Below are 26115 nucleotides of genomic sequence, written 5' to 3'. Positions count from 1 at the left end.
ATTATTAAAAAGAAAATAAAAACTAAAGTAGTTGAAAAGATACAGTTAATAAATGCAACAACAGTCAAAGTAGATGTAGTACATTATAATAATAGAGAAACAGAGAGTTTACTTGTGAAAAATCTTGTGAATCAAAAGCTTTTTATTGGCTGAAATTTTAGCAGAGGAAGTTTTAAAACCAATAAGGTCTTGAAAAGGCAGGGTTATTTCTTCTCCAGCAAGAAGAAATAACGCGATTGGCTAACGAGATTGCGTCACATATTTAAACCAATGAGATAAAGTACGCTTTTAATCCTTGAATTATAGGAAAATAATCTTTTTTTTCCATTTGTTACAATTCTAACAAGGTGTTTCTACAGATTGCATATAAGGACTTAATGGATTATTGAATATCCGGAGACGTTCCATCATAAATTTGCACAAGTCTAAGCACGTATTTTTCATGAAGAATGGTGAAGTTCTTAGACGAAATCATAATTTTGGAGATTTTTTGAAATGTAAACATGAAGGAAAGCTTTCATTGAAATTTCTGTTCTCTACTTCCATATAAAGAGGCTTTGGGAAATAGAATAATAAATAATATATAATTACGCAAAAATAACAAGTAATTACGCAAGTGGCAATTTCTCATGTTTTTTTCTTATTTCTGTTTTTTTTTTTATATAAAGAACTCAAGAAAAAGAATCATATCAATAAAGAATTCAGAACTCATTTTGTAAAAAAAAAAAAAAAAAAAATACAAAATTAGCCCACCAGTTTATTCTACCTTACTCGAATTTTTTGTTAATTACCAATCTAGTGGTCTTTTTTTTTTACTAGTTTTACTCCTAAGTACACCAAACGAAGCGGAAAAAGACAATTCAATCAAATGGAATAAAAAACACTTACAGACAAGCTCTTAAAGCTAATCTTGCCTCCTTGGCAGCCAGCCTAGAAGGTCTGGCTGTAACAGGTTGAGTGGAATTATTTACTGTTTTTTTATATATAAGTAGTTAAATCATTTCTAATTAAATTTGTATGTAAGGCATTAAGCGAATATTCCCCAAAATCTCTATCTAAAGAAATATTACTATTTTTTTTATTTCAATTTCAATTGCCTCTCGAACAACCTGTTGTATGCCTAAATCATTTGCTAATAAGGCAAGTTTCTTCAAAAAGCATTTTATGGCTAGGGTTGTCATATAGAACAAACACAAAAAAAAAACATTTTAAACACTACTACTTGCAAAGATAAAGCTAAAAATGCGAAGATCTTTTGAAACAAAGTTATAAAACAATGAAGAGAAGCTGTAATTTAATTGGCAATTCGGTAATTTAATAGTTCGGTAATTAAAAAAAGAGTTTGGTAATTTAATAGTTCGGTATGTAATTTAATAGTTCGAGAGGCAATTTGAATTGCCTCTCGAACAACCTGTTTTATGCCTAAATCATTGCTAATAAGGCAAGTTTTTTCAAAAAGCATTTTATGGCTAGGGTTATCATATAGAAAAACACAAAAAAGCATTTTAAACACAACTACTCGCAAAGATAAAGCTAAAAATAGGAAGATCTTTTGAAACACAGTTGTAAAACAATGAAGAGAAGCTGTAATTTAAAAGTTCGGTATACCTACAAGTATTTTTTTCCACAGAAATATCTATCATCGTCATGATATCATACTCATAGAACAATGAAGAGAAGCTGTAACTTAATAGTTGGGTATACCTACAAGTATTTTTTTCCACAGAAACACAGTTAGAAAACAATGAAGAGAAGCCGTAATTTTTTTTTCCCACAGAAACACAGTTAAACAAAAGTATTTTTTTCCACAGAAACACAGTTATAAAACAATGAAGAGAAACTGTAATTTTTTTCCACAGAAACACAGTTAAGCAAAAGTATTTTTTTCCACAGAAACACAGTTATAAAACAATGAAGAGAAGCTGTATTTTTTTCCACAGAAGCACAGTTAAGCAAAAGTATTTTTTTTCCACAGAAACACAGTTATAAAACAATGAAGAGAAGCTGTAATTTTTTTTCGCACAGAAACACAGTTATAAAACAATGAAGAGAAGCTGTAATTTTTTTCCACAGAAACACAGTTAAGCAAAATTATTTTTTTCCACAGAAACACAGTTATAAAAGAAGGAAGAGAAGCTGTAATTTAATAGTTGGGTATACCTACAAGTATTTTTTTCAACAGAAACAAGGTTATAAAACAATGAAGAGAAGCTGTAATTTAATAGTTGGGTATACCTACAAGTATTTTTTTTTCCACAGAAACACAGTTAGAAGACAATGAAGAGAAGCTGTAATTTTTTTCCACAGAAACACAGTTAAACAAAAGTTTTTTTTCCCACAGAAACACAGTTATAAAACAATGAAGAGAAGCTGTAATTTTTTTCCCCACAGAAACACAGTTAAACAAAAGTATTTTTTTTCCACAGAAACACAGTTATAAAACAATGAAGAGAAGCTGTAATTTTTTTTCCCCACAGAAACACAGTTAAGCAAAAGTATTTTTTTCCACAGAAACACAGTAATAAAAGAAGGAAGGGAAGCGGTAATTTAATAGTTGGGTATACCTACAAGTATTTTTTCCACAGAAACAAGGTTATAAAACAATGAAACAATAAAACAATAAAAATATAAAGATAAGCTGTAATTTTTTCCCACAGAAACACAGTTAAACAAAAGTTTTTTTTTTCCACAGAAACACAGTTAAACAAAAATATTTTTTTTCCACAGAAATACAGTTATAAAACAATGCAGAGAAGCTGTAATTTAATAATTCGGTATACATAGAAGTATTTTTTTCCACAGAAATATTTATCATCGTCATGATATCACACTCTTCATTGAAATTCTCCAGAAAATGGGAATCTATGGGAGTTTCTCTGACATCGACAGAATAGATTTTATCGAACCAATTCAGATCTATATAAATTCCCCAAAATCTCGTTTCCACCCCTCGTTCCGACTTGGTATACCTCACTTGTTCAAGAAATTTAATCTGACAGAAAACTGGCAGAATTACTGACCAAAGAAGTATTAAAGTAAGGTTAACAACAAAGGCTAATGTTCCTCCAATATTAATCTGTATACTATAGCTTCCAAAATTACAGTGTTTTTCACTTCTTTTTTTCATAGAGCTTTCGATTTCAACTAACTTCAAACCAAGTTCAAGTCATTAACTTGCATCAGATTTTAACATCAATTGTTCTACTCCATCAAAAGAATACAAATAAGGACGTTATAACAAACACAAATAAGGACGCCATAACAAGTCGGGAAGAAAAGAGTAAACTACTTGACTGTATTCCCGTTTCTTGCTGCTGTATAGATTAGTTCCAATAAGCCCCTCTTTTCTGATCATCAGGGTCGTTGAGAGCGAAGACTAATCACCAAGATTTTAATACTTTATTTCAGCAAAAGCATTTAAACAACAAATACAAATTTACGAGATAAAGCAAGTCCTGAGCTCCAGGATATTTCGAAGAACTGTAAAAAAACAAAAACAAAGTCACCGTCTCAGACTATATCACTTGTATATAAACAAAGTTAAAGCAGTACCGAACCCCTCCTAGATAAAAATTAACATATTAAAATTTAATATCCATTCAACTTCATCAAAATGAAGTAAAAAAGAAAAGAAAAAAAATGATTCCTGCCGTCACCCCCTCGGACTATACGGCTTACATATGAAAAGGGTTAAGGCAGTATCAAACTCCTCCCAGATGAGAATTAACAATGTCAAACTGAATAGACAAGCAATTTTCATATAGAATTAAAATTAGCTTCGTCTCTTAGTTCCTGTCACCAAATGAGGAAAATCAATTTCGAATTTCACATCAAAAGTTAATCACTGAGCTTCAGGACTTCCAGCCAGAGAATAGATAAGATAGGTGAATACCACAAACATCACCATTCCTCCAGCGATGTAGCACATAATCCTTCTATTACTTCGGTTTGATCCAAGTAATCCTCTCACGCGTCCCAAGGAGTTGGATAATAAGTTCCCCGTTCCCTCCATCTCGTCATCTAAGCCACCAATCAGAGGTATGTGATCTCTCGCTTCTTTGTTAATATCCTTGGCTAGCTGTAACAAGAAAAAAAAATGCATAAAAGGGATTATATGGTGTATTAATGTACAGCTTATACAAGTGGTATCAATCGTCAATGACATATCCAATAAAAAGAGGATAAATAAAAAAAGCTGGAAAAGAAAGAAAGAATTTTTAAAATAAAGAAAGAAAAAAAAATCCCGGTGACCCATCTTAAGTCTATTCATACCTGAACACTGCAGATTTCTAAGACTTTTCTTTTGGTTGTATCAAAATTATGAAGTTTTTGGGGATATACATTTCCGTCAGTGTTGCAACGGTGAGCCGTGAAAAAAGTAAGCAAAACTAATTAGATTAGTTTCACAAAGAATTTTGTCAACAAAAATTAAAAAATTAACAAACATATTGGTTCCCAAAAACAACTACACCTTCAACTAAAAGCTAAAACTACATCTTCTTAAGCTGATTGGTCGCACATAATTTTTAGCTCATTTTCACAATGTTCCATTTTTATTTTGTTCCCGCTGCTACCAACAAAAAATAATACAAATTGTATATTGAGGTCTTTTTCTTTAAAATTTGAGTTTTCAAATTCCCTTAAGTTTTAAAGGAATAATGAATGTGTAAATTTCTTCTCAGACTGTCATTTTTCATTGTCACTGTTCTCGGTATTTAAGGAAAAAAAAATTCAATTACATTTCAAATGAATAAGTTACTTCAAAACTTTCACTTTTATGTGTCTTATATATCTAAGTACGGAGATAAAATTTTGGAAGTTTCTTATTCAGAATGTGGCTTAAAAAAAAGTTCCTTCTCTGTCCCGAAACTACAATTCTTGTCCGTTCATTTTCGGACCAACCAACCAAGGATATTCATTTTGAAAAAAATTTGAAGATAATTTTTTTTCTTTTTTTCTTTTTTTTTAGCAAACAAGTAATACAGAAAATTGAACTAAAACCTAAACTCTAGACCAGGAGATGTTTTTTTATCTCCTTACAGTTGCTTTTATGTTAAAATTACCATTTTGCACGGATATATTCAGATCACAAATTTAGTCCGAAACGGCTTCTGAAAATGTGATCGATTTTTTGTTAATATATTTGGATTTTGGTCTTTTTCAATACGACGAGGGAGCCTACTTCTTAAAAAAAAGGAAAAGAGCTATGACTTTTGTGTTCATGAAGGGAAGCCAGGTTAAATAAAAAGGACACAGGAGGGGGTTGGTTTCCCTCTAACTCCAAAAATAGCACTAGAACTTACACTTTCCAATCGATTATTCCCTTCCAAAGTTTCTATGATCTTCCCTTCCTTACGAAGTGGCCGTGGCAAAAAAAGAGAAATAAATAAATTGGAGGTCAGTGGTTCTTTATTAAGGCAGCACTAGAGCGGTGCTTCTGGCAAGCCCTTGAGGTAAGAAAAGCCTCCCCAATTCGAGAAGTGGGCCCAAGAAGGCTGCGCATTAAAGCCTCATTTATAGAGAAACGTTGAAGCATTGACAATAAATATTGAAATCTTTTAGTGCAGTTCAAAAATATGCGGACACCTTACTTTAAGGGAAAGAACATAATAGATATAAAACAAAAGTAGATTTTAAATATAATTTAAAAAAATATAATTATATAATATGTAACTATAATAACATTTAATATAATGAAAATATAATTATAATAAAAATAATAAAATTAGAATTTAACAAAATTACATAATTATAATATAATAAAATACAATTAATAATTAAAAATTTCTTTTAAAAAATTAATTTTTTTAAAATATAAAATAAAAGTAGATAAAAATAAAAAGTAGTTCCTTAACGAACGGACAGATTAAATCAATAACAATAAACTAAGCAGATATATTTTTTCCTTTTCCTTCAATTAACCAGTATCCTATTAGCCTATTAGATAAAAGGTTTTGATTAAATCCAATGAAAAGTTAAGTCGTTAAATCCTCTCAAGCCAAACATTTTCAAGGGCCCTTTTCCATTCTTTAAAAGACATTGAAAAAGGAGGCAGTAAACTGTCTTACTATTTGACTTTTTTCTCATTAAATATAGGACTCACCGAATCAAGGAGACAATCGGTGACACTAAGAGAAGAAATAGAATGTCACTAGTTTAAATCGATCAAGGTAACGAGTTATATCGAATGATTTTTTTCTAGAGCGGCACAGTGCAAAAGGAGAATTTTTCAGACAGGAGGGGAGATTTTGGATGTTAATAGCATAGAATTTCTTTTTTGTAGTACAATTATCACTTGAATCTTAGATCGTTGATGCGTATCTAAAAAAAATGATTATAAAAAAAGAAGCTTATATGGGAAGCATATCCCACTGTTCTTTGTAAACTCTATTGCCCCGAATATGATCTTCTGAATTTTAAATCTATCAGACAGAAAAAAAAATGTAGCAGAAAAAAAATCTACAACAGCTCAGAAGCGCATTCTGGCAACAAAGAGGGGAACTTTTAAATATGGACTTGTATTCAAAATTCACGTAAAATTTGGTGTTTAAACATAAAATATTTATTTTATAAAGTGGAACTTTGTTCAATGTAGACTTGTTTTCAAAATTCAAATAAAATAGACCAGTTAAACTTAAAATAAATAAAAGAAAATAGCGAAACACCGAGATATTTTTTTCATTTAAACCGTCATCAAACGTCGCAACTATAAAACTCTGAATATTTTGGACTTTCCTTTTTTTGGTAAATGTTTCTATTCTACTTGACTTTTCTGTTCATTCCTGGGAGTCTCATCAAATAAAAACTACACTGTTAAAAATACATGTATTTTTCAGTTAAGCAAAAATGACACTAACGGCGTTTAGAGGGTTTAAGGGTGGGGGTAGCCCCACTCTTATTTATGGTAGCCTTTAATTATAAACCTTGATTAGTCTGGTGATATTATCTTATTGTTGTGTTGTTGCTAATTTTACGAAAAAGAAAAATCACACTCCTCGAAATAAAAAAATTCTTTCAGTAAAGCCCAAATCACTTTCTGGTCTTCAGGCGATTTAGAGAGGGGGGAGTCCTGCTCTTATTTCTGGCATTTTTTCTTCGTTTTAACTTTGACTTGATTATTTATTTTAATTTCTGTTCGTTTTGAGTTTCATTTAGTCATCCACAGTGATTTCTTTTCATTTTAATTTCGAATAATTATGACATTATTTCTACACGTTTTAGGTTTAAATATGACTCTTTACTTTTCTTGAAAAACTTTTTTTTAATGCGTTTTTTTTTAATTAGTCAAACAGTTCCTGGTAACGAACTGTAAGTAAGGAACGACTCGGCCCAATAGTGACCAAAACTAAAACATGAAATTTCGATAACAACTGATACATCAAAAGAGTTGGCTTTTTATGCTGATAAAAAAAAACAAGTTTTTCAAACTTTTTATTGTTATACGTTTTTTATTGCTTAACAAAAATAGAGTTGTGAGAAAGTCAAACTTTAGCGTAAAGAACGAAGCGTTGAGGAGGGGGCAGCCCCTTTCATATACGGAATAAATTCTGTTCGTTTTAAGTTTTAATGCTGCTTCTTACTTTAAGTTAAAAAAACTTGTTTTTTTATTTAATTTCTGAACGTTTTTTAGTTGTTGCAGCTTTTATTTTATCTCACCGTCGTTGAATAAGCAATAAAAATTTGATTAGAAACTTTACACTTCTTTTGGTAAATGGCTGTATGTAAATTTTGCTCTGACGTTATTTACAAATTAACTTACATAACGAACTTCTATATTCGTATATTTATCTTCTGGCAAAAAATATAAAGTTGCAGATTTTTGCAGATATGAGCTTGAAACCTATGTAATAGGGTTTTCTGATACGCTGAATCTGACGGTGTAATTTTCATTAAAATTCTTTAACTCGTAGGGGATGTTTCCCCCCTTAAAAAATCAGGCAAATTTTCTCAGGCTCGTTGCCTTTGATGAGTAATACTAAACTTAATAAAATTTATATATTTAGAATCAGCATTATAAGCCCATTCTTTTGATACATTTATTGACATCAAAATTCCGTTTTTAAGTTTCGATTACTATTGAGCCGTATCGCTTGTTTTTTTTTTATTGTTTTTTTTTTATTACGTATATGTTATTAGGCGTATGATGGGGTTCTCCCTTAGTTAATACCACGCTCTGTAAGCTAAAAGTTAGAATTTTTGTTTAATTCATAAATATCCTAATCACAAAGGTCATGTAAATAGAATAGACAGCTCTTTTGGAAGCACTAAGAAAAAACTGTATTGTAAAGAGCGAGGTGTTGACCTGGGGGCGAATCCCCTCATATACGTAATAATTTCTGTTCGTTTTAAGTTCTAATGTTGCTTCTTACTTTCAGTTGAAAAAACTTGTTTTTTTTTAAATTTAATTTCTGCTCGTTTTTTAAATAATGCTTGGAAATCCGGCGCCCCCTTCATAAAAATGTCCCTTACCCAAAAAAACATCCTCCACGGAAAGATTCTCCCGAGTAAACCCCTCCTCCAGCCCCCCTCCCCACCAGAAAAAAATCCTTCCTGAAAATGTCTGTATACTTCCCAATAGCCAATACAATATGTAAACAATGGGCAAAATCAATAACTTGCAGCGCTTCCCCGGAAACTCTGGGGGATCAAGTTGTCCTCAAAAACATAGTTATTACATGTTTCGACTATGCTAAACAAAATGACTATCTCGAAAGTTTAATCCGTTGACTTTGGGAAAAAAATGAGCGTGGGTGGGGGCCTAGTAGCCCTCCATTTTGTTGTCACTTAAAAAGGGCACTAGAACTTTTAGTTTCCGTTCCAATGTGCCCTCCTACGATATTCTAGGACCCCTGGGTCAATACGATTACCCCTGGGAAAAAGAAAAAAAAACAACAAACAAATAAACACGCATCCGTGATCTTTCTTCTGGCAAAAAATGGAAAATTCCACATTTTTTTTAGATAAGAGCTTCAAACCTCTACAGTAGCGTTCTCTGATACGCTGAATATGATGGTGTGATTTTCATTAAGGTTCTATAACTTTTAGGGGGTCTTTTCCCCTTTTTTCGAAAATAAGCCAAATTTTCTCTAACTTTTGATGGGTAAGATTAAACTTGATGGAACTTATATATTTGAAATCACAATTAAAATCTGATTCTTTTGATGTATCTATTGGTATCAAAATTCCGTTTTTTAGACTTCCGGTTACCATTGAGTCGGGTCGCTCCTTACTTACAGTTCGTTACCACGAACTGTTTGATTCAAAATATATAAAATTTATTATTTCCTGGCATGATTTAAAAAACGGTTATAAATTAAATAACGAAATACGTTTTTTTCAAATGAAAGTAAGAAGAAACACCAGAACTTAAAACGAACAAAAATTTTACGTATATGAGGGGGGGCTTCCCCTTCCTCAACCCTTGCTCTTTACGCTAAAGCTTGATGATTTGTCACCATTCCTTGAGGAAGACTGCTCAAATGCAAGGGACGTGAGTTTGAATGAAAAGTATTTCTAAAGAAAATTAAGACTTTAGCGCGAAGAGCGAGGGGTGAGGAAGGAACAGCTCCCCTCACATACGACACAATTTTCGTTCACTTTAAGTTTTAATGTTACTCCTTACTTTCAGTTGATTCAATTCAATTCAATTTTATTCAAGAAAAAACATAACACAAACATCAATAATAATAATAATAAAGATCCTAGAAGATAACTTGTTAAGGACCAAAAAAAGAAAAAATTAAAGTAACACTGAAAAAAGAAAATAGAAGAATAAAACATGGGTAATTAAAGCAAATTGGTTAACAATGGAAAGATTAAATTATATTATCAAGTTTTGTTATATTTTTATACAACTTGCAGAAACTTGTGGCTAGTTCAACATTGGAGGGTATTTTGTTCCATTGAATAATAGATTTGTAAATGGGAGATTGCAGGGCAGCACTAGAAACGCGTTTAGGAATTTTAAAGGCTATATTGGATGAACGGAGACAGTGGGCTTCCGAATTATTAATATTATAATATGTTAGTAGTTGAGGTGGAAGATTATTGTGGAAAGCAGAGTAAGCCCGCGATAAGTTTAGTTTTTGTATGATTTGATCAAGTGGAGCTATGCCAAAATCTGAATACAAATCGCGGGTTGGATATAGACGGGGAGGCCGAAAAACTGCTTTAATGGCACGGTTTTGGGCAAATTTGAGTTTTTTAGTGAAGGACCGTTTTGTATTTCCCCAAACTGATCCGCAATAAGACAGGTAAGGAAATAAACGAATCATAGAGGGTAACGAGGATGTCAGGAAGAATAAAGCAATTCACGTGCTTAACAATTACAACGTGTCTCTAAATTACTGCTGGAATGTCTGACATATGACTCGAGAGTGACAAACATAAGTCAATCAATACACCGTTAAATCGGACAGCCTACACTTGCGGGAAGATGTTAGGGGAGTACCTGAGTTCGAGAACAGGTTGGATTGCCTCTTTGTTATAGGGGGTTCTGAATAATACTCGTATTTGACTTTTTTTTTGCTATTAATGGTCATGTTATTCGTAATGCACCACGCCTGGACTCTGTTCAGAAGGACTTGGGCAGAGGTTATTGCCGATGCTAAATTGGTGCCAGTGATGAAGAAGTTGCTGTCATCAGCAAATAATACAGGGTACGATGAAAGACCCAGGTCCATAAAACGATCTTTGATATATAGGAGAAATAAAATCGGCGCTAGAACGGACTCTTGCAGGACACCCCTCCGAACAGGTAATAGCTGAGAGGATACTCTATCTAGGCTCGCATTATGTGCATTTCCAGATAGATAACAATAAAACCAAGAGAGGGGAACACAACGAATACCGTAACTATTTAATTTACTTATTAAAAAACTATGATCGACCATGTCAAAGGCCTTAGAAAAATTCAAAAATAACCCCAATACAGTTTTTTTAAGGTCTAGTTGTGTGTGTATGAACTGTGTGGCGTCAATTAGAGCATGAGAAATTGAAAATTCCAGCCGAAAGCGATATTGATGAGGAGAAATCAAGGAAACGAAGTGTTGACAGCCAAACAGAAAGGGAGCCAGACGTCTGAAAATGATTCTCTCGAGAACTTTGGATATAACAGGAAGAATTGAGATTGGACGATAATTACCTATCTCAGTTGGATCGCCCTTTTTAAAAACTGGAATAACAATGGCTGACTTAGTAAATCAGGGAAAACTCCGTGGGTTAAAGATAGGTTGGCAATATGCTTGATAGGCTCATAAACAAAAGGAGATATGGTCTTCAGGAGCTTATTACTTAATCTTGGCCACAAATTAAAAATTTGTGGCCAAGTGTTCTTTGTTTTAAGGATTTTATTTTCTCTACCTCCCCCACGGACAAGCTTTGCTTTTTAGGGGAGGCAGCAATAATTTTTTTGTTGATATGTTTTTTTAAATAAATATTATTCTTCTTCAAAAAAAAAAAAAAAAAAAAAAAATCCAAGACAGTCAGGTGTAAAACTAATAGGGTGAGAACCGATGATTTGAAGTACCTCATTGCTATCAGTTGGGCAGAAAAACATGGATCTAGAATTGAAGCAAGGGATTACAGCCTGTAAGGAGGAGCGGAAGTCAATATGAGGAACCTTAGAAAAATAATTATTAAATGCATCAGGTGCATGTAAAGGGTCAATTAGTCTACCATTTGTGTCTTTAAGGCGAATAGGTATAGACTTTGACTTTCTCTTTTTTGAGAGTATATCATTAATGGTGGACCAAATCTTTTTCAGGTTTCCTTTGCAATTGAGAATTTTTGTATAATAATAATTTTTCTTTGCTTCACGGATGAGTTTAGTGTATAAGTTTTAAGAACTGTTTTATTTTTTTTATTTTATATCGCAAAAGAGCTGTTTGGTGGCTTGGGATGGAGGAAGATCACTAACTTTGAATATTGATACTATTTTGTCTAGAAGGAAAAAGAGAAGGACGGGAAAAAATTAATAAGAATAATTTAATATTTCATGGAAGGTGGTTCAACCAGAAACTTAGCAATGGTAGGATGCAATAGGAATGCTCACCAGTTCTTGGTATCAGATGCCCGGACACTAAGGCATGTTTTTAGTAGTAGTCACTAAAGCAAGTATTATTTTGATTGTACTGTCACTTAATTTAACTGAAAAGAAGCGTTTTTTCGATAAAGCGCAGTAATTATTTCTATAAATGGAACTAATGCGACTAAATGTATCCCTTCTACAACAATTGCGTAACTAACTGCCTAACTAATTGTTAGATGACAATTAGAAACTGCTTCCCCATACTAAATGTAAACAATATGCGAAGTTCATAACTTGCAGCCCTTCCCCGGGGGACTGGGGGGGGGGGTTAAGTCTTCCTCAAAGACATATTTATTAGATTTTTCGACAATGCTGAACAATGTGGCTATCTCAAAATTTTCATTGGGTGACTTTAGGGGAAAAATAAGCATGGGAGGGGAGCTAGCTGCCCTCCAATATTATTGGTCACTTAAAAAGGGCATTAGAACTTTTGATTTCCGATCAAATGAGTACTCTCCGGATGTTCTACAATCACTGGTTTGATATGATCGCCCCTGAAAATCAAAAACAAAAAAAGAAACAAAATAAAACAAACAAATAAACACGCATCCGTGATCTTTCTTCTGACTTAAAATGCAGAATCCCAGATTTTTCCACATACGAAGTTTGAAACCTTAGCAGTAGGACTCTTAGGTAAGCTGAATCTGATGGAGTGATTTTCATTAAGATTAATTGACGTTTTTGGGATGTTTACTCCCTTTTCCAAAAATACAGCAAATTTTCTCAGGCTCGTACTTTTGATGGGTACCATTAAGTTTGATGAATTTAACATATTCCAAAAAAGCATCAAAATTCAATTCTTTTGATGTATCTCTTGCTATCAAGACTCTGTTTCTTAAAGTTTCGGTTACTATTGAGCCGCATCACTCCTTACTTACAATTCGTTACCACGAACTGTTTGATAACTCATATGAAACATTTCAAGGATCCCCTCTCCCCTTCTTTAAAAATATTGAAAAGGGGAGACAGTAAACTGTCGTATTATCTGACTTGTGTCTCATTAAATGAAACGAAAGAATCGAAAAATCAAAAAGACAAACGGTGACATTAACAGAGGAAGGAGAATAAATACAAGTTGAAATCGGTCAAGATAACTGTGATATATGTTAAACACTTTTCTTGTCTTTCTTCCACTATTTATTGCATTCGCGATAAAAGTGAGAGATGATTGTTCAATTTAGTTCGGACAAAAATAATGATGCCGTAGATCAAAGACAATTAAATCAGCTCTTGAATTATTTATTGAACATTTGTCTGTTGCTTGATATCCATTTTAAGTAATTGAACTGTCACAAGAAAAAGGACCTTTGTAGGTCTTGACCCATACGTTTATTTCAGGAACAGAATGAACGTCAGGGGAGGTAAACTAGTTATTATTAAGTCGTATTGTGCGTTACGTTGAAAGAGTTCCCATTCTGTATTTTACTGAAACTCCGCCCCCTCCAAAAACAGAAAAATGAAGATCGTGCTTAGAGCTCATACCCTGCACGCATTACAGTAGCTTAAAGATACCTATTTAAAGCTTTGCATATTTAAGCAGGTAATTCATCAAGCACAATAACGATCACAACCTAGACCTTACCCAAAATTTGGGTTGGGGGAAAAAGCAGTGGAGTTGAACCTTTGTTTTAGGGGAGGGTAAATTGTGTAAAGTTTTTTTCATTATAAATTCGAGATGTTAGCACTTTACTTGATTAAATTTTTCGGTGGGTTGGGGGGGGGTCAAATATACTGACTAGCCCAAAAGGAGCTCATGGATTTATGTTATGAATTTAAGTACTAAATTTACCTTTGGAATGAAAACTATCTGGGTTCTCTGAAATGATTATGTGACGAAAATGATAATTGTAGCTGAACTTGCAGATCTGAGAGACATATTTGTTGAATCACAATGGAACAAATACTAAACAATACATCTAGTGACTAATTAATGTTATCATGCGGGATTGTTGTCACCAGAGGGCTGTTTTTGTTTAAAAGGTCAAATCATGGAACTACCCTAGAGGTTTGGAGCAATAAGGACCTCCTCCCCCACTCTTTGATAATTGAAAAATAGAATATTTATCAACCGAAAGAGCATTGGGTCTTATATATCACATATAAAATTGTAAGCGCCTTTATTGAACCCAACTCAAAAGAGAGGTCTTTCTTTCCCAGTCTTTTTAACACAGAAGAAGGAGGAATTGAGCGTGTCAGTCTGTCAATTTGACTAATTGTTAAGATCCTGAAATTACCTCATGAGCACCGGCAGAAGAGGGGTAGGCCCCCCCCCCTAGAAAACAAGAATTGCTTTCTATAAAAATAAGATAGTAAGAATTATTTTCATTTAAATCTTGGTAAAAATAAAGTTCCAGGTAGGACTTGCCTCGCCATTCGGATATTTAATCGCGTCGCTCCTGAATTTTCCCCGATAATAAAGAGGTATATAACTTCTAGTCAGAGCAAATTTGAGAAATATAGACCACAGCAGGAAGAAGGGCGCAAATGCTCCCTCCCCCTTTGGAAAAAGAAAAACAGTAAAAACTATGCTTTAGGGCATTAGGCCACTCATTTATCCCCTTTTTCCCTGGATCTATATACAACTAAGTCATTTTCGTGTTAATGAAGATAATACCGCCTATTAGCATATATAATCTGTACTAATTGACCACCATTAGACCTATTCAATGTATTAAGAAGCACACCAAACCAGCAACATTTCACCAATTCCTATTAACACTCGTGCATTTCTATTTTCCTCTTCAGTGCTAGTAAAAACAAAAGTAATATTTTAAGATTTCGATAAGCCATTTGAATGCTTCAAAAAATATTTTTTTTTTTAGTAAACCTACTTTAGACGGGAATATTCTGCAAAGTATTTCAGTAAAATTAGGTTTCTTCATTCACGAACAGAAAATTAGTCTTTGCTACTTACAAAGCCTGCACTTATGAAAACACAGACGATTCTTGCTACAAGTGCATCATAAGTCAAACAACAAACCACACTTTTTCAAAAATAAGACACCCATAACACAATTCCCCACCACACTACCTCCCTGCTACCACACCATCCTTCCTCCCTGCCACCCATCCAATCTTCCTCTCTACCATCCCACATCCCTACCAACCTTTCACCCTAATGCCCTCTATGATATCAAACCATCCAAATGAGCGTTCAAAATAGCCATCTTCCCCCTCCTTACCGACAAAACTCCAATTACTCATCATTTAGTAAATACTCTAGTAGAAACCAATTTGATAAAAAGTGAATGATTTATTTTCGAGGGGTAATTTATTTTCAATGAAGTTTAGCAACAAAAAGGTATGGTCGTTTTTAATATCTATTAATATATATTTGACAAATGAATCTCAGAGAGGAAAGAAAATAACAAAATGAAAAATAAAATAAAAAAGGTGAAAAAACGAGGATTTTGTCAGCCAGTGGCGAACCATGAAAAAGAAGAAATAAGCAAATATTTCGACAAGGATCTAAGCCGAGTCGTCCTCAGTGCTAAACAAAAAAAAAAAAAAAAAAAAAAGAAAAGAAAAAGAAACCAACGAAAATCGAACCTTTCGAAGTTTACTTGTCAACGACAGAACAGAAACTAATTAAAAACCAGGTTGGAATCAATGAAAAATAAAACTATCAAGATGATTTGAAAATAATGCTTGTTTTGCTATTGCTTTGTCTGGCCTACAAATTCGTTCATCATTTGATGTGCAAATAGGTTCTTTCAAGTTATCCCGGGTGAAAATATTGATTGAGTCCTTCAAAATTAAAATGTCATAATTTGGGCTTAATGAAATATCTCCAGTATCTCTATTTATTGCTTAATTTTGGTTTATGAATTATTTTTATCTCAATTATCTCTTTAAACGTTTTTGGTACACCATTTACAGTTGATATTAAAGTTGTCTCGTCAAAAAGAATTAGATGGGTAGGATTTACGAAAATATGTGAAGCCAGTGCCGAATCAAAGTTGTCATTGTTATTTTTTAATCTCAGGGACTTATCTATTGAAATTTTGTGCTCATGCAAACGTTCACCTAGTTGTTGATGGGTCCTACCAATGTAAAATTTCCCACATGAACACGGGATTCTGTAGACACCACTACCCAGTACAGGGTCAGTTTCATCCTTTCCTGAGTTGAAAAAACGTTCTACCTTTTTGTTCGGTTTTGAAAGAAACAGAGATATTATATTTCATTTTATTTTTCATTTTGTTATTTTCTTTCCTCTCTGAGTTTCATTTGTCATGTATAGCCAGTGTGGTCTAAGAATGTATTTAATATATATTTAATACATATTTTTCTATAAGCTTTTGGATGGTTGGATACATAGAAAAAAACTCGTACCGCCCACCAAAAAAGTTAAAAACCCTCCAAAATAAATGTCTATCTACGCCTCTGCTTTCCATACCCTAGCATTAAACTGAATTCATATATTTTTGGCAGTCTTTTTGTGGTGGAGAAAATAAACAATAGCCAGTCATCTTAATGGCGAGGAGGAGGGAGGTCTTGAGAAATATTGGACGGTATTTTCTTTAGTTTTTTTGCTTAGTTTTTCACTAGTTCTCATTTTTTTTATCACTATTTATTGCAAAACCCGTTATATCTTAAATACTGCACACAAAAGATCAGAAAAGAGAAAGAGACAAGGAAATAAATTGACACTATACAGAATAAATAGAAATTACACATGAATAAATCACAAATAATAAACGGTTACATTTATATAATATACTAACTCTGGACTATACGTGACACACAAATAGAGGATACCAAGGAAGGTTCACTATCTTTACATTATGTTTTTCATTTAAAGAAGTCTGACCTTTTTTTAGGGTCAGTTACACCAATCATCCAAATTATTCCTGAAATTTGGGTCCATGGAGGGGGTAAAAACAGTTATTTGGTGAACCTGAAGAAGAACGAGCTAGTTTTTCTTTTACCTATCTTTAGTAAAAACCTTCGAAAGAGGGGGGGGATAACATACAAAGTGTAGTGAAGTCACTAGAACTGAAAGGGGATGCAGGTTTATGTCAATTGAGGTACAATTTTGTAGTAACAATGCATGCATATGCAGCAGCAATTCTAAAATAAATGTGGCTTAAGGGGGGGGGGTTGACGGACATATGTGATACTTTCAACTGACTAAAGAAAAGGGGAACCAAAGGTCACAAATTGGACTTTCACAGCAATGAAGACTTCAAACATTGGACTTCAAAAATGAAGATCTTACCCCTCCAAGCCATAAATTTGAGAACACTCACGATCAATACAGCTTATTACAATCGGTTGCACTTGCTTTCGTCACTAACAGCCAATAAAAACCATTTTCTTTCAAAGAGAATGCCTTTTATTGGGTGTCAGTGATGAAAATCAATTGCAATTGACTGCAATAAGCTATTTGAAACGCAGAACAAGCTTCAAATATTGATCATGCAGAATTTTAAAAATTTCCGGAAGTCGATTCGATTGATTTTCAGAGTACAAGTATAAAAAAATTAAAATAAAAAAATTCACTGAAATTCTGAAAAGAAATTCACCATCATATTGCCCCGCAAGTACTTATAGTTTTAACTTAATACCCTTAGCCGTTCCTGACAAATTCCATATACATCTTTTTGACGACCATGATTCACATGTTGTAGTTTGGCTTACTTCAACATCCCCGTCAACATTCCCTGAAAGTTTCAACTTAGCATCCATAGCCATTCTTGACATACTCGTATTGCAGAGACAGCTTTTTGACAACCTGGACGTACACAGTGTCTTTTGATTTCGTTCAACGTCCCCTGCCCCTCAACATGCCTTAAAATTTTCAACTTAATACCCTTAGTCGCACCTGAGATATTGCAGATACGTCCCTGGATACACACAATATTTTTTATTTGGCTCAACACGCCCTCAAAGTTTCAACTTCCTCGTAATACACTTAGCCGTTCCACGTAGATAAAAGGTGCATAGGAGAAGGAATGTTTTTTCTTAAAATAAAGGGAGTCACGTATGGGGAGGACAGACCCCCCCAATTTTTTCAGTCTGTCAGTAAACAAAATTGAGTCGGCAAAATAGTGGCGGAAAGCGCCGCTATTATCCCGGCGCAATTTTTTAAACAGGTAAATGAGCTGATGTAAAAATCAATGGAAGTATGTCGGTCTCGGTAGGTATATATAAAAATAAGTAGTTTTAACAGAAATATCATCGAAATCAGTCTGTATAAATGACCAGCCAGTCGGGTAAAATACATTGCCCCCCCCCCCCAACAAAAAAATAATGCTAGACACACCTCTGCCTCCAATCACTTTCGACACTTAATAGGGAGCTAGAAATATCAATTTCCAACCGAATGAGCCCCTCCCAAATTCTACCACCCCTCCTTCGATACGAAGTGGCCTAGGAAAAAAAAACTTAAAGTATTATTCTTTTGAATATATTCAAAAAGAATAACACATGAAAAACAACTGCCCATAATAAATGGTAAAGTAGCTTTTCAGGAGAATGATATAACGTTTTCCCTCAGAGACTCTTGGGTCCCTCTGAGACCCAAAGTTGTTCAATCAATATCCCAGATCTGGAGAATATAAATATTCAAGGTTCTTCAGTTATTTCACGTAAAGTGCAGTAAAGTGCAAATTTTCAGTTTTTCAGTAAAGTGCAAATTATGTTCTGGCCTTGGGAAGGCATAGGGGTTTTGAGCCCTACTCATGTTTATTTCTTCTCGTTTTGAGAACATATTTTGCACTTTACTGAAAAAAATACAAATAAATACGCATTGTCAGTTTAATATACATATACTGATATTTGGTAATCAAAATGTTAATATTATTTGATTTATTAAAGTTATAAAAGTAAAAAAAAATTAAATTTTTTCAGTAAAGTGCAAATTATGTTCTGGCCTTGGGAAGGCATAGGGGTTTTTGAGCCCTACTCATGTTAATTTCTGCTTGTTTTGAGTTTGACTCGGTTATTTATTGTAATTTCTGTTCGTTTTGGGGTTCCTTTATTTATCGATGCTGATTTGTGGTAGGTTCACGATTGGTAGATTATTTGATTTAATTTTTGCTCATTTTTGGTTTAATGGAGTTCTTTACTTTTCTTTGAAAAACTTATTTTGTGGAAAAAGTTTCTTTAATTAATACTATAAAAATGTCAAGCTTTCCAATCACCAGAACTTTCGCCTACATTAAACAAAATGGCTATTTCAAAGTTTCTAGTGGGGGTTCCTGGAGTAAGGGTGGGCATGAAAGGAGCGTTAGCCACTCTCTCATCTCTTTCAATTATTAAAAAAAAGGCACTAACCCTTTCAATTCTCTTGCAAATAAGCCCTTTTGAAGGTTCTACAACAAAGCTTTCTATAAAAGCCTTATATGCCCCTAGGGCATAACTTCAAACCCTTGCCCTGAGGGCTAGGAGGAGGGTTGTCATTCTCAAAGACCTAATTTCGAGAACTTTCAACTACATTGAAGAAATTTGTTATCTAAAAATTTTCATTGGATGTGATTGGGGAAATGGTGGGCGTGAGAGGGGGGTTGATTGCCCTCCAATCATTTCTGACTATTAAAAAGGGCACTAGCCCTTTCAATTTCCAACTGAATGAGCCCTTTTTGAACTTTCTACGACAACACTTTCTATAAAAACCTTATATGCTTTAGGGCATAACTTACAACCCTTGACCTGAGGGCTGTGAGGAGGTTGTCATCCTCAAAGACATAATTTCCAGACCTTTCAACTACGTTGAACAAACAAAGTGTTCTGGCCTTGGGAAGGCATAGGGGTTTTGAGCCCTACTCATGTTCATTTCTTCTCGTTTTGAGAACATATTTTGCACTTTACTGAAAAAAAAACAAATGAATGCGCATTGTCAGTTTAATATACACATACTGATATTTAGTAACCAAAATGTTAATATTATTTGATTTATTAAAGTTATAAAAGTAAAAAAAAATTTAATTTTTTCAGTAAATTTAAATTTTTTTTGAGTTTGACTCGGTTATTTATTGTAATTTCTGTTCGTTTTGGGGTTCCTTTATTTATCGATGCTGATTTGTGGTAGGTTCACGATTGGTAGATTATTTGATTTAATTTTTGCTCATTTTTGGTTTAATGGAGTTCTTTACTTTTCTTTGAAAAACTTATTTTGTGGAAAAAGTTTCTTTAATTAATACTATAAAAATGTCAAGTCTTCCAATCACCAGAACATTCAACTACGTTAAACAAAATGGCAATCTCAAAATTTTGATTGGAGGTGTTTGGGGAAATGCTGGGCGTGAGAGGGGCGTTAGTTGCTCTCCAATCACTTTCAACTATTAAAAAAAAGGCACTAGCCCTTTCAATTTCCAATCAAATGAGCCCTTTTGATAGTTTCTACAACAACGCTTTCAATAAAAAACCTTATATGCCCCCAGGGCATAACTTACAACCCTTGCCCTAAGAGCTAGGGGGGGGGGTTGTCATCCTCAAAGACCTAATTTCCAGAACTTTCAACTACGTTGAAGAAAATTGTTATCTAAAAATTTTGATTGGATGTGATTCGGGAAATGGTGGGCGTGAGAGGGGGTTGATTGCCCTCCAATCATTTCTGACTATTAAAAATGGCACTAGCCCTTTCAATTTCCAACTGAGTGAGCCCTTTTTGAAGTTTCTACGACAACACTTTCTATAAAAACCTTATATGCTTTAGGGCATAACTTACAACCCTTGACCTGAGGGCTGTGAGGGGGTTGTCATCCTCAGACATAGTTTTCAGGCTTTTAACTACGTTGAACGAAAGGGCTATCTCAAAATTCTGACTTGCTGTATTTGGGGAAATGGTGGGCTTGAAAGGATGGTTACTAGCCCTTCACTTAATTTTGACTGTTCAAACGGGCACTAGTCGTTTCAACTTCCAATCGAATGATTGCTTTTTGAAGTTTCCACGACAACGCTTTCTATAAAAAAACTTATATGCCCCCAGGGCATAACTTACAACCCTTACCCCAAGGGCTGTGAGGGGGTTGTCATCCTCAAAGACCTAATTTCTGGACCTTTCAACTACGTTGAACAAAATGGCTATCTCAAAAATTCTGATTGAATTTGTTTGGGGAAATGGTGGGCGTGAGAGGGGGGTTACTTACCATCCAATAACTTTCGATTATTAGAAAGGACACCAGCCGTTTCAATTTCCAATCGAACGATTCCTTTCTCAATTTTCGACGACACTGTCTATAAAAAAAACTTATGCACCCAGGGCATAACTTACAACCCTTACCCCAAGGACTGTGGGGGACGTGTCATCCTCAAAAACAGACTTTCCAGACTTTTTAATTACGTCGAACAAAATGACTATCTCAAAATTTTTATTGGATGCGTTTGGATAAATGGTGGGTGTTAGAGGGGTGTTAGTTGCCTTCCAATCACTTTCGACTATTAAAAAGGGCACTAGCCATATCAATTTCCAATCAAATGAGCCCTTTTTGAAGTTTCTATAACATCACTATCTATAAAAACCTTATATGCCCTCTAGGCATAGCTTACAACCCTTACCCTGAGGGCTGTGGGGGGTTGTCATCCTCAAAGACCTAATTTCCAAAACTTTCAGCTACGTTAAACAAGATGGTTATCTTAAAAGTTAGATCGAACGTGTTTTGGGAAAAGGTTGGCGTGAGAGAGGGGTTTGTTATTCTCCAACAAATTTTGACTGTTAAAAAGGGCGCTAGCCCTTTTAATTTCAAATCAAATAAGCCTTTTGTTAAGTTTCTACTACAACGCTTTCTATAAAAACCTTATATGCCCCAAGGAGATAACTTACAAACCTTGCCCTGAGGGCAGTGGGGGAGTGTCCTCCTCAAAAACATAATTTATATCTGGAAATCAACTACGCTGAAAAAAAATGGATATTTCAAAATTTTGATTGGATGTGTTTGGGGAAGTGGTGGGCGTGGAAGGGGTCTTAGTTGCCTTCCGATCACTTTCGACTATTAAAAAGGGCACAAGCCACTTCAATTTCCAATCAAATGAGCCCTTTTCGAAGTTTCTACGACAACTCCTTCGATACGAAGTGCCCTGGTCTAAAGAAAAAAAAAATTATACATTGTGCCAACATTGTTCTTTACTTAGGCAGCGCTATTGCGCTGCCTATGATACCACCGTCAAAATGTCATCAGAGCTATAAATAAAAACAGGTTGCTTCAGCTTATGGCATTTCAGAAAGTTGACGAAAAACGATGGAAGTAGCTTGTCAATCCCATAAGCTTGTCAAGAATGTCAAATGAACCAGAATTTTGGTGATTTTGCCACTGCCTTTTTTTTACCACTCTTTTAACATACATAAATAAGTCATAGGTGAATCGCAATCTTATCTAGCCGAGCATCTTTTTTTCAACTTTCGACATCTAATTGCTATTAATATATATCCCATCTTCTCTTCCGCATTCTATAATTTTTTGTTGTTGCTCCGTTGTTCCTAATATCTTTTTTCTTCCTGTTTCAAAACAAAACTGTTCTTAACAATTATGTAAGGTATGGTGTCAGCCTTGACAAATTAGCTTGATTAATACTATATTTCATAATTTTACTTTTACATCCCTTCCAACACTTTATAAGCTTTCTAAATCACGCATACATACGTCCATTTTCTAATAATCTTAGCCTTCAAAAAGCAATGAGAATTCTAGAACTTCCTCCTGGCTTTATTTTCCTCCGGGAAACTTCGTAAAAAAAAAACTAAAGAGAATACAATTAGTCTGACATGGCCACTATCTAAGAGCCATGAAACAATAAAAAGCATGTTATATAGCACCTCTGTTGAAGCATTGATGAGGATGATCGTTAATATTACAACTGTTTCTGAAAGTATGATACAGTTTTCATAATACTTGACCTAGAGCCAGGTTCTCGAAACTACTAAACCTTTAAAGGAGACGATCGTTTAGAACCGAGGATACCCCTTTTTGTGCGATTTTTCTCTAAGATTTTAGCCTAAGAGTCAGCATAATGTACTTTTAAAATATTCGAACTGATTAAAAAAATTTGTTAGCTGTCCAGCTTTCCACCGATTAAGTTCCAACAGAACGTAAAAAAAATTACAGCACACCAGCATCTAGGGCTATTGACAGTGATAAAAGCAATAACAATGCCACGGACAGGTATTTAACAGCCTCTCGAAGAAGCAATTTTTAGTCACTCAATTTGCTTCAGTTTTGCTTACGTTTCAAATTGAAGACGACTGACCAGTTACCGCCTCTAGAAATTACAACCAGTCGAAGTTTGGTGCTTCAATTTCTATTGCAATTGATATTTCGAGAAAGAAAACAAGGAAAAACAAGAAATGCTTGATTTTTTGTTATGTTAAAAATGAAGAGGGGAGGGAAACTTGAATAGGTACTGACAATTTTTAGTTTCCTCCCTTTCAAAAGCAGACTCAGAAAGATTGAAGAAAACAGGTCAGAAATGGAAGACAAGCATCATAAACGTACAAGATGTAAACTATGGCAGAAGATGGTGACAATACTTTTGAATTTGGTAACAGGTATAATGCTCTGAAAAGTAGACAGAGCCCCAACTTTTGTGCTTTGTCACATGTCTTTGTCAAGCTTTTTCTTCAAGAGACCCTTGGGAAATATTTTCCTGCGTTTCCCTCTCTTTCTTCCAGGAATGTTGCCTGTGCTTATTTGCACTGTCATACTAATAATATGGTTACTCTTTTCTCTAATACTACTACTAACAACTCACCGCAGCACCAAGCCACCGAAGACCAACACAGCTACGCACGCTAATCCTCCATCCCAATCTATTCGAAGCCTCCCTTTTTACACTCTCCCACGAAGTTCCCATTTTCTTTAAATCTTTCTTTATGACGTCCTCTCACCCCAGATGAGGAAGACTTGCTTTCTGTTTAGCCCTAGACGGTTGGCCGAAAAGGAAAATCTTCGGCAATCTGTCATCCTCCGTCCGCATAACACACCCTAGCCATCTCAACCTTTCTTTCATTATAGCCCCAGAAAGCGGGATTGAACCGCATTTTTCGTACAGCCTACTGTTTGAAATACAGTCAGTCAGCCGGGTACCCAGAACGATCCGCGGGTAATTTCTCTGGAAAACATCTAGCAAATCTTCATCCGGTTTTCGGAGCGCCCATGCTTCAGGGCCGTATTTTACTGCTGTCATCACTGTAGCTTCTAATATTCTAATCTTGGTTTGCATACTTATCTTTCTATTCTTCCAATTTTTTTTTAACTGTGAAAAAACACCATGAGCCTTGACTATTCTACTTTTAACATCTTCACTGCTCCCACCGTCGCTTCTGATAATACGTAGTAATTGTCTAAAGATAAATTGTAATAGTAATTGAATTCCTAATTTTCCTTATTTTTTAAGATTAATATGGTTGTTTAAGTTACCACTCTTAACCCCTTAAAATAATATGATACAAAAAAATACTTACTCCTTTGTAAAAAGCAACTTTTTTGGCAAGGTCTTCAGCGGCTCTTCTGTTTTGGGCTTCTAAATCATCCATTCTACAAAGGAAAACAGATATAAAGTTTAGCTCTTAAATCAACAAAAACAAAACCAAAACACAAGAAAAAGCTACTCGTACATCGGCAGTACATACCAAAAATAGGACTGTCAGGATTTCAATAATGATCATCTGGGATCTTCATGAATATCAAAATGTCTTGAATTAGCTAACGTTCAGTCGAGAAATTAAACTTTTTCGCATTCTGACCAATGGTTTGCGCAGAGCAGGTACCGATCACTTGATTTTCTGCCTTCGCCTAGGAGTGCAATGGATGGTTGGAGAAAACCACCCGACCCTTCCCGTGTTCCCTCTCCCCCACCCAGATTTCTACAGGTACATATTTAGAGCTAGGTCGACTCTGGCTGAGCTTACAGGGTCACACTACAGACCCCCGTTCCAAACCAAATAACCTGCGAAATCAGGACCTAAACCCATGTCCTCAGCATTTCAAGTCTAACGCGCTAATCACTCGGCTACGAAGGATCAGTTATAGACGTATTAACAGTAGGCTAGAGAAAACATGGGTTTGGGTAAGCTCTTTCCCCTTTTTTTTCCATGCCACACAAGGTTTTTCCTAAGGTCTTTGGAGAGGCAAAACCGACCATTCAGGTCTGATTTTCAACTACCATCGATTGCCATGACTATTTTTAGCTGCTTGTCTTCTCAAATTTTCGGAATATTTTCCTTATAATATCTGGAATCTTTTCGGTTAGAAAATATGTCCGTCAAGTATAGGAAAAATATTCGAACACGTGGTGGCTACAATTTTTCAGGCAGTAAAGCTTTAAAGCGTATCTTAAATTCTGTAGATCTGATTATTAAAAAGTGTTACATGGGAGACATATTCTTCCGCTCTTAGTAAACTCCATTGCTCGACTTATGGTCTTCTGAATCTCAAATCCGTCAGACAGCAAAAAAAAAAAGGACAGAAGAAAGAAAAACTACTGGTACATTGGTTAAATATCCCGAAAAATTTGGGACTCGTGATTTCAATCATGACCATTAAGGTCTTGAGGGTTATCGACACTTCCTGAATTTGCGGATATTCAGTTAGAGCCAAACTAATTTATAATAGGCTAGACAAGCAAGGGTTTAGGGTAGCTCCTTGCAGTTTTTCTTCCACGCCACAAGGAAAGGCCTCTACTTACAAGATATTAAGCCTCAAGCCTCTACTTACAAAAATATTAATTTCTTTTTTTGTCGGCGAAAAATAGTCAAGGGCGTTGGTTTATTTTTTTTGGGTGGTTTAATCGAACAGTTGTTGTAAAACATCAGGCGGGAATCTATTTCAGCGTAAATGTACATTTCTAGTCTCTATTTGACAAAAAAAGGGAGATTGAACCAAAAGCAAGTGCCAGTTTCTGCCAGTTTTTGCCAGAAACACCAATTTTGACACCACCATTTGGTTTAGGAGCTATCCGAAATCTATCAATATAACCTCTCATTCTGCGCCGTTGCACATTCATTCCTAAACATATTCGCAATCCACACAAAATGAGCAGGCCTGACGGACAAATTTTTGTTAGCTTCAATAAACTGAATAGATTCG

At 34.6% G+C, this 26115-nt stretch overlaps 1 protein-coding gene across 4 annotated transcripts in view; it reads right to left on the bottom strand.

Annotated features, from left to right (window-relative positions):
- Positions 1 to 1199: 1199 nt before the first annotated feature.
- The window catches only part of Bet1 (blocked early in transport 1), a 44054-nt gene continuing 19138 nt past the window's right edge, over positions 1200 to 26115 (bottom strand). For 2 of the 4 annotated variants that reach the window (XM_089100698.1, XM_089100699.1), the window contains exons 2-3: positions 24492 to 24564; positions 1200 to 4078 (exon numbers count right to left, since the gene is read on the bottom strand). In XM_089100698.1, the coding sequence (XP_088956824.1) occupies positions 3842 to 4078; positions 24492 to 24563 (309 nt within the window). In that variant the 5' untranslated portion in view covers position 24564 and the 3' untranslated portion in view covers positions 1200 to 3841. The remainder of the gene's footprint in view (positions 4079 to 24491; positions 24565 to 26115) is intronic. The other 2 variants (XM_089100697.1, XM_089100700.1) reach the window with 2 other exon arrangements.

The sequence above is a fragment of the Artemia sp. Qi Xiang Cuo genome, chromosome 14 (genome assembly GCF_049724085.1).
Source record: "Artemia sp. Qi Xiang Cuo chromosome 14, ASM4972408v1, whole genome shotgun sequence".
Classification (NCBI taxonomy): Eukaryota; Metazoa; Arthropoda; class Branchiopoda; order Anostraca; family Artemiidae; genus Artemia; species Artemia sp. Qi Xiang Cuo.
The sequence above is the reverse complement of the archived record's forward strand: the minus strand, read 5'-3'. Positions and strand labels throughout refer to the sequence as shown.